The sequence below is a fragment of the Lepidochelys olivacea genome (genome assembly GCF_965140295.1).
Source record: "Lepidochelys olivacea isolate rLepOli2 genome assembly, chromosome: 24".
NCBI classification, from domain to species: Eukaryota; Metazoa; Chordata; order Testudines; family Cheloniidae; genus Lepidochelys; species Lepidochelys olivacea.
In genome coordinates, this window is record NC_140434.1 from 1117280 (window position 1) to 1125770 (window position 8491).

The window sequence follows — 8491 nt, forward strand, 5'->3', positions numbered from 1 at the left end:
CGAAGTTGGGGTGCAGGACCCTCTGGCTTCCCCAGGAGCCCCGCCTGAGCGGACTCGCTGGGGGAAGCGCACGGAGGGGCAGAGGATGCTGAAGGCTCCGAGGTCAGACCCAGGAAGGTGTGAGCTGTGTGTCCTGAAGACAGGCTGCTCACAGAAAGGCGACTGCCCCAGAGTCCTGACTGGCTTCATGGGGAGCAGTTCCAGAGCATCGCCCAGGGACTCCGTGACACACCTCTCCTGGGTGTCCCGCCCTCATGCTCCCAAACCGACAGACACAGCGAACCACATCATGTGTTTCACGGAAGCTCTTTTCCACCTTCATCAGAGACTGCAGTTGGGGCACTGCCTGTCCTGGTCACGTGTGGGCGTTGGGGTGGAACAAGGCCGTCTTCTGACCCATTGTGTTTGTTTCCAGGTTTCTCTACAGTGAGCTGATGAAGTACAATCCCGCCGATCCCTCCTCCACAGAACAGAGCATATTTGAGTCAGCAGGAGAAAACAGGCTCAAAATAAAAGATGACGTGACCTTTCACCTCTACGTCAGGTCTGTGCGGCATGCAGTGTTGCTAACCTTTACTGAGGCTGCCCCATTACTCTACCCCAGCTGATCTGTGTCCTCTAATGGGCATGAGCCCCAGGCTCTCCCCTGACCTTCCCAATCCCCATGTACCAATAGGTTTGGGGGCTGGATAGCAGGAGTTGCAATGCCTTTCTGAGAGTGCTGGATGATACTGATGATACCTCACTCCTCTATAGCGTTTAAAGGGCTTTAAATCTTTAATGTATTTCTCCTCCCATGCCCCCGGGAGCTAGGGAAGTAAAGATAAATCTGCATGTTTAGGCAAGCCTGGAGTGGGAGTGACTTGAGCAAACCTTGATAACAAACTCTCCTGGTGCAGTAACTGTTGTTCCGTGCCAGCGTAGGAGTCCGGCATAGCCCGCGTTATTTCCGTGTCCTTTGGGTTTACGCTAACTCAGCAGGGGCTGTTGGTGTGTTTCTAGCACGGCGCCTTGTGGAGATGGGGCCCTCTTCGATAAATCCTGCAGTGACCAGGCAAGCACAGTGGGGGAAAGCCAGCATCAGCCTCTCTTTGAGAATCCCAAGCAGGGTAAACTGCGCACCAAGGTGGAGAATGGTGAGTCTTGCAAAACCTCAAGAGCCCTTGCTCCGAGCATGCTGCAGTGCCGAGAATGCTGGCGTCTGTATCTTCCAGTCACCCTGAGGATCAGCAGCAGGAAGTGCTCCCTGCCAGTAACTCCTGGCCAGATGGGGGCTTAGCTCCATTAAGCTCTTCCACATGGTAATGTGATTGGAGAATCAGAGCCCTGGGGCCAAAGGCTAGGAGTTTCACAGCTACCTCTCTAGGAAAGGACCCTCCACTCCCCTGTGTCCGACAGAGAGCTGCAGGAGGTGGGAGAGTGGAGCTGGCATGGGGAGGGGGCTAGCGTGTATTCCTGTGAGTCTGAGCACCTGCAAGGTTAGGCACTGGAGAGGTGATGTCCTGCAGGCCTTTCTCCCCTCTGTGCTTGTTATTGCCTTAGGCTCAAGTGAGCAAAGGCAGAGAGGGTTAGAGAATGGGTGAAGGGGACGGGTAAGCGGTTGTGTAGGTGGAAAGTCACACTCCACCTTCCAGCTTTTGTCTGAATCCAGCACCGATGCTTATGTGGCACTGACCTCCTTCTCAAGCGCAAGCTAATTGGGCTTCAGCCGTGTGAAAACTTGCCTCTCTCCCTTGGCTTCACGCGAGAGCTTGCGCAGCGGGACCTGGACGCAGGGCACTGGGTGCAGGAGCATGTTGTCCTCGATCTGCATTGGGGCCATGCCATCTCGGAGGTGTGCGTGCTCACTTCAGGGAGCTCGTGGAGCGTGCTGGCCTGGCGTGTACCCTCTGTGGAAGGGGGTTTTGTAGCAGAGTGGGCTGGCTGGCTCTTTGCAATTTCCCTTTCCTTTCCTCTCCCACAGGGGAAGGCACCATTCCCGTGGAGTCGAGTGACATTGTGCCTACGTGGGATGGGATCCAGCATGGGGAGAGGCTGCGCACCATGTCCTGCAGTGACAAAATCCTGCGCTGGAATGTGCTGGGCCTGCAAGGGGCATTGCTGTCACATTTTATGCAGCCAGTGTACCTCAGCTCCGTCACGCTCGGTATGAAACTCTGAGCCCCTTCCAGCGCTGAGCGCACTGTGCTCTCACCTGGGCTGTGTATGCTAAGTGCCAGTAACCTCCTTACTACAGTAATGGAAAAGAAATTCACCAGGGGGCATGGGAACCGAAGGCTAAAATGTTGATTCCAGCAGAGCTGCACCATTAGGAAACGCATGGGACCTTGTGGATTTTAGGCTCTTGGTTTGGATGTGTGCGGACAAGGGGGAGATCGAAGTTGCCTGTAAATGTTTTATGGCCACAGATCTTGCAATCTGTAAAACTGAACCCTTCACGTGTTGTGACGCAGCGTGGCGGGAGTGTTGACCAGGGAATGTGGCATCCCCCTCCTGGCTCAGGTTACAGGCTCTCAGGTCTCCCATCCCCAGTGAAACTCCCCTGCCACATTACCAGGTCAACACTCCCCCCTCCTTGCTGCACGCGTTAATGACCAAGGAAGTGTCTAGTGATAGGAAAATTGCTTTCCTGATCCTTATCGGCTTCCGGCTTTCTGAGCTGAGCGGTGCATCTTCTTAGATTTCTGCCTGCCCATTAACAATGCAGCTGCTCTGTTTCCTAATGCCTGCATGTGTCTTTTCCCAGGTTACCTATACAGCCAGGGTCACCTGACACGTGCAATCTGCTGCCGCATGTCGAGAGATGGGAGCACATTTGAAGCAGGTCTCCAGGCTCCGTATCATGTTAAACATCCTGAGGTACTGTAGGCTTGGCAGGTCTTAACGTTTCCATTCTCTCCTCTCAGCACAAGGGTCCAACCATCTGCACTGGTGCATTCTGTATTAGTGGGGCTCGGTAGACTTCCTGCCGGAAGGTTCATGCTCAGTGACCCTGCCACCTTCCAGCTGTAGCAGGAAAGTTTAAGTTCTTTCTGGTATTTGTCGGACCAGAGACTGGGTTCAGGACAGAGAAATCGTAGTGGCTGGTTCTGTGCTTCCCTGTCTTTCAGCCCACTGCCACATCTGGCCAGGTGTGAGTGGTTAATGAGCCCTTTGTGCATACGATGGTGCCTGGGCAAGACTCAGGAAACTCTCCAGATTCCATGCATGCCAGATCTAACCAGAGCCCCAGTGAGCCGTCTCTCTCCAGGGGCTGTCGCGGGGCGGTCTTTGAATTGGGTGTGCGTGGCGTAGCTGAGATTAAGAAACATAATAAATGCTTTGCTGGTGGGGCAAGCTAGAATGCAAAGCAATTGCTGGGCACTCCAGCTGGCCGGTCGCTAGTGGGGGCCACAGCTGCATTACCTGTCTACCAGTTCTGAGAACCACACACCCCTCCCAGCTGCATGCATGTGCCCCACTCTGCTGAGCCAACCCTCTTGTCTCCTTCTGGCCATCTAGGTGGGGAGAGTTAGCGTGTACGACTCCGCCAGGCAGACGGGCAAGACCAAGGAGTCGAGCGTGAACTGGTGTCTTGCCGACGAAAGCGAGGTGGAAGTCCTGGATGGCACAAAAGGCAAAGTAGACGGGTGAGCAAAGAGCTTTGAAGCTGGCATTAGGGGAGCTTGTGAAGGGGCGGTTCCGTGCTGTCATGCTGTGTGCCCTGGTGTGTGGGAGGACTTGGGGGACTGGAGCCCCAACCCCAGCTAAAACGGGGATTCACGTCAATCAGAACAGAATATCCGCCCGCTGTTCTCACTCGCTGGGCACACTGCTCCAATCGCTCCCACGCATGGAGCAGTCCTGCCAGTGAGGCCTCCAGCGGGCTTCAAGGCGTAGCTGCTGTGTGTGTAGCACCTTGAGATCCTGGTTGCTGCATCGCTTTGCTCGTTGTTGCCCACAGGTTCGGTTTACAGCCCTGATCCTGCCATGAGACTCTGTCCAAGCACTGGGCTCTGCCCACGTGGATCCAATTGCAGGACCACGTCCTACATCCCTAGCTGCTGTTTGCCCCCATGGCCCACCTCCATTCTCTGGGGTTCTCATTCTGTTCGTGTTCTTCTCCTTTCCAGACCAAAGCTGGAGGTGTCCCGCGTGTCCAAGAGGAGCATGTTCACCCTGTTCCAGCAGCTCTGTGCCAAGGCTGACCGCAAAGACCTGCAGAGCGCCGCGCTGTACTCAGATGCCAAGGAGGCAGCCTCGGCCTACCAGGGAGCCAAGCAGCACTTCTTCAGGGCACTGGAGGAGATGAGCTATGGGAGCTGGATCTGCAAACCCCAGGAAGAGGAGAACTTCTCTCTCTCCGATGCGTAATGAGTTGCCCTCTGTGTGTGTGTCTGTGTGTTCCTTTTGTTTTCTTTTTTTGTTTTTTTAACTGGAGCCAGGAATGTTGACTAGGATTGTGGATTCCCCTGGGTCTCTCTTCCTTTTGGGTCATCCTGGCAGCACATCTTGATTCTGCTAGGAGGGACTCCTGCGTTCATATTGCATTCTTTTGACGTGGGTGAACACTCAGCACATGGTGGTGAGGAGATGCGAGCATGTGTGTGAGTGTGTTTGTACAAGAGAATCCACACTGTCCACGCATTTAAATGAAACCACAGGCGAGCCCGCTCCCCTGTGTCCCTTCATCACAGCCGTTGGGGGAACTCAGCTTTTCACTTGTCAGATGCATTGTCTCAATTGGATCATTTTAAATGGTATGTGTGTACTTCCCAGCGTCTTATCCTCTCCCAGAACACTTCCCTCTGATTTGCAAGATGACTCCTGCAGCTATTGGCAAAACTCCCCGGGACTTTTCCTTCCCAGCAATCCTGCCAGGTGGGCACAAATCGATTTGAAGACAAGGCAATCTCTTGCAGCTGCTATTTAATTCTGGGATCTGCCTGTAGGGCATAGCACGAGCCATGTGTGGCTCAGGGCTAGTGGCAGATTGCGTGTACTACCTGATCTAGATCTCCATAGTTAGCAGGAGTGTTCCTGGGTTGGGTGTAGTAGCCTCGCCTGACATACCCTGTTGATTATGAGGGTTGGGTCTTGGTTTCTGGAGTCCCGCTGAGACGGGCCATTCTAAAACCCTGCCTGACAGTTCCCCCTGCGAGATGGGGCGAGTCTCACCCGTGGGTTGGGTGTCCCAGTCTTGCCAGGCAGGGTGGCACCACTTTAAGACTCACGTCAGTGAAGTGGAGCTTTTCCTCCTTTCCCCAAACGTCCCTTCAAACCAGTTTCATGACTAGCCCATGGCTGGTTCGGCATCGAAACGGGCCCAGGGATCTTTTAGAGCCTGGCATCTTTGCTTTCAAACCAAACGGTCATGAATTGTGTCTTGTCTACAGGCCTCGGGCCCAGCCAGCCTCTCCTCTTTGTTTGCAGGAATCTAAGCCACTGTCTTGGGTGATGGGATCTAAGGCAGGTTCTGTCTGTGTTGGGAACGCTGAATGGTGGCTGTGCTCCAGCCTGCCCTCTCTGCAGGGCAGTGTCCTGGCAGCCCTGGGGGATGGGGGTCATGGGGCTGGTGCTGCGCTAGCAGGGCCAGCAAATTTCTTCTTCCTTCTTGGAAGAAGCACAGGCCTCCTGGCTAATGGACCCAGTCCCATCCAGCCTGCCTGCCCTGCTAGACCTAGAATCCAAGGCCCCGGGTCATGCGATCAGTTTGATCCAGATGTCGGCTGCGTTTGACCTGAGTTGGCCTGGGCTTTGTCAGAAGCTAGTCTGATTTAGCCTGGCCCTGGGAGAAGGGGCGAATTGATTGCTCCGGAATTGAACGGTCAGGTGCTGCGTGGGGTGTACGTTGCAGTGCGGGAGGCTGGGGGCGAGGACAGGGGGCAGCCTGCCCCTCTGAAGTAATTGAAGAGACCCAGACCTGTTCTTACTCCGTTGTTCTGGCATCTCCTTGTGCTATCTCCACCCTGCCCCCATTTATTTTATTTGTAATTAGTTGCACTGTCAGTGGGTCAGAGCAATTCCTGTTGTGCATCATTTGGGGACTGTCTCCTGCATACTTGTCCTACCCACACTCCCCTTTCTTTTCTGTAATGTTAGATTCCTTCTCTTGTCACACTGGTTCTGGAGAGCTGAGTAGACACAAATGTACATTTATTCATGGGAGAACTGTAACCCTCCTTTTTATTTTATTTTAATTTTTGTAAGTCTGCTTTTAAGGGCCCCTCGATATCGATGATTTTAAGTCCTAACATTCCGCATAAAAATTAAAAAAAAATCTGTATTGTTAGACAGCTCCATTCTGTGGGTGGTTTTAATTCCTGGGAGATGGAAAGTGGGGCCAAAGCTGGTGTTAATTTAAATGGCAGTGAGCATGGAGATGGAGTCGCTCAGAAGAGAAACGATGGAGTTATTTGATCGTCAGCTGGACAAAGTGCTGACGGCTGAACCATGTCCCGCACTGATTTCCTAACCAGGTGGGGCTCTGCCCCCGGACGGGGGTGGTCTGTGCTGAGCAGCAGCTCTGCAGGGGCAGGTTAAATCTCTCCCCCCTCAAAGCTCTCGAGTGAATTCTGAAGTGATGCTGTCCCTGGCCCCGGCTTGCTCTGCCATCCCTGGAGCGAGGGGCACCCTTCTGTCCATCCCTGGGCACTTACCTGCGTAGCTCCAGCTGTGCTGAAGCAAGGGAATAACCCCCACCACCACCCCCCTGCCGCCGCCTCAAAGGAGAGACAGTTGGCGATGCATAGATTTAAAGGCCAGAAGGGACCATCAGATCATCCAGTCTGACCTCCTGGGTGACACAGGCCAGGCAATTTCACCCCAGTGCTCCCGTATTGCGCCCAGTGACTTGTGTCTGGCTAACACATGTCAAGCTGGATCTGAAGCCCTCAGCAGATCGACTCCACCACTCCCCTTGGTAGTTGGTTCCAGTGGCTAATCATCCTCCACATTAACAATCTGTCCCTAAACTTGCCTGGCTGCCTTGGGGATTGGCTGAGGAGTTGGGCTTCCCCCTCCCGGTGAGGAGGGGAGTAATTCTCTAGCTCCCGAGCAGTGCCAGAGTGGGCAAGCCCAGGGCCCTGGGGGCATGGAGCCTTGTCAGGCAGCCCCCCAGCTAGACTTGAAGGAGCTCCCTTGACCAGACAGCTCTGACCATGTGAGTCGCAGCCCTGTGGGTTCAAAGTCCAGGTGTGCTGCTAATGTGCTCCACTCAAAGGACGTATCCACAAAGTGCCGTGGCTGTGACTTACCTTCCTGGTTAACAGGGCGACTGGAGAGAGGCTGGGAGGGCCGTGGGAGCGCTGGGAGGGCAGCATCTGCCCAGCGCGGGCCCCATAGCACAGGCTGCTGCTGTTACATTTGAGCTCAAGCTTATTTCAGACAGAGACTGTCCTGCCCAAGAGCAGTTTTATTACATTTTATTACAGCCCCTTCCTGGAGCACCGCTGGCTCTCGCTTCGATCGGAGCAGTAGACGGCGCTGGGGACCAGGCCTGCGAGGTATAGTGCCAGTGATGGGCGCTTAGGCCATTTTGAAAACTGAGGAGAACAGCAAAACTCTGCCAAGGCCTGGAGCTCCTGGCTGCAGCCAGCTGGAGCAGAAGGCGCCTGCAGGGCCCCTGGCTATTGCTCCAGGGTAGGGTTACGCCTCGTGGCTGCACAGGGTCCCACTGTAACCACTGGGAAACCGGGTGCCTTCAAAGCTAAGCAAAGGGGGACTTGTCAATGACTCGGTGAAAACATGATGCAAAAAATAAACCAACGGCTGAAAGGGGCTAAAGAGACTCCTTCAAAGCAGCCAGCCAGTGCCCGAGCAGAGCTCACCCTGCCCGCCATAAAGGGACCCTGTTACGCACCCAGTGAGTACAGGCCTGGTACTGCTCCCTCCTGTGTCTGGGAGGGGGGAGTTAGAAGCAGAACCCAAGAGCGTGACTGAGCCACTGTTGAAAGCGAAGGGGTGGAAGTAGGCAGAGAACGGGAGCTGTCTTCCTGCATCCAGTCTGACTGAAACAGCCTAGGGCACATGGAGGCAGCATCCCACTGGGCTACCCAGGGCTGCTGCCTTTTCTCTCCAGGCATGGGCCAAGGTGCTGCATGCAAGGTTGGGCTGGATTCCCTCTCTGAGCCATCCCGCTCCCGAACGCTAGCCTGGCATTGCAGAGCTCTGCTCTGACTGGTCTCCAGGACTTTGGATTCTGCCACCATGCAAAGCGGGGAGAGGGCTTGTCCCTGAGCCGCTCTGCAGCAGAGCCCGGGGAAGATGTCCGGCAGGTGGGACAGTGATCCTGAGCGCTCCGTGGGCAGCTGAGCAGCCAGGACGGCATTCTCCGGCCCGCGGGGGCTCTTCTGTCGTGGCCGCTTCGTACTCAAACATCTTTTGATTTGAAATATCACTAAAATCTACTCCCGCTTCCCCCGGGGGGCAAAGCTGGGTGGAGTGTAAGTGGCAATCTAACAGCAGTCAGAAGTTCGGGAGCAGGCCGGGACCCTTTGTGCCTGCTGGGGGA

The 8491-nt window shown here is 54.9% G+C and overlaps 1 protein-coding gene across 3 annotated transcripts in view; it reads left to right on the plus strand.

The window, feature by feature from the left end:
• ADAR (adenosine deaminase RNA specific) overlaps positions 1-6273 on the plus strand; it is a 31474-nt gene extending 25201 nt beyond the window's left edge. For all 3 annotated transcript variants that reach the window (XM_084614032.1, XM_084614034.1, XM_084614033.1), the window contains exons 10-15: positions 416-544; positions 1003-1136; positions 1964-2146; positions 2747-2859; positions 3502-3629; positions 4113-6273. In XM_084614032.1, the coding sequence (XP_084470158.1) occupies positions 416-544; positions 1003-1136; positions 1964-2146; positions 2747-2859; positions 3502-3629; positions 4113-4353 (928 nt within the window). In that variant the 3' untranslated portion in view covers positions 4354-6273. The remainder of the gene's footprint in view (positions 1-415; positions 545-1002; positions 1137-1963; positions 2147-2746; positions 2860-3501; positions 3630-4112) is intronic.
• The last annotated feature ends 2218 nt before the right edge of the window (positions 6274-8491 follow it).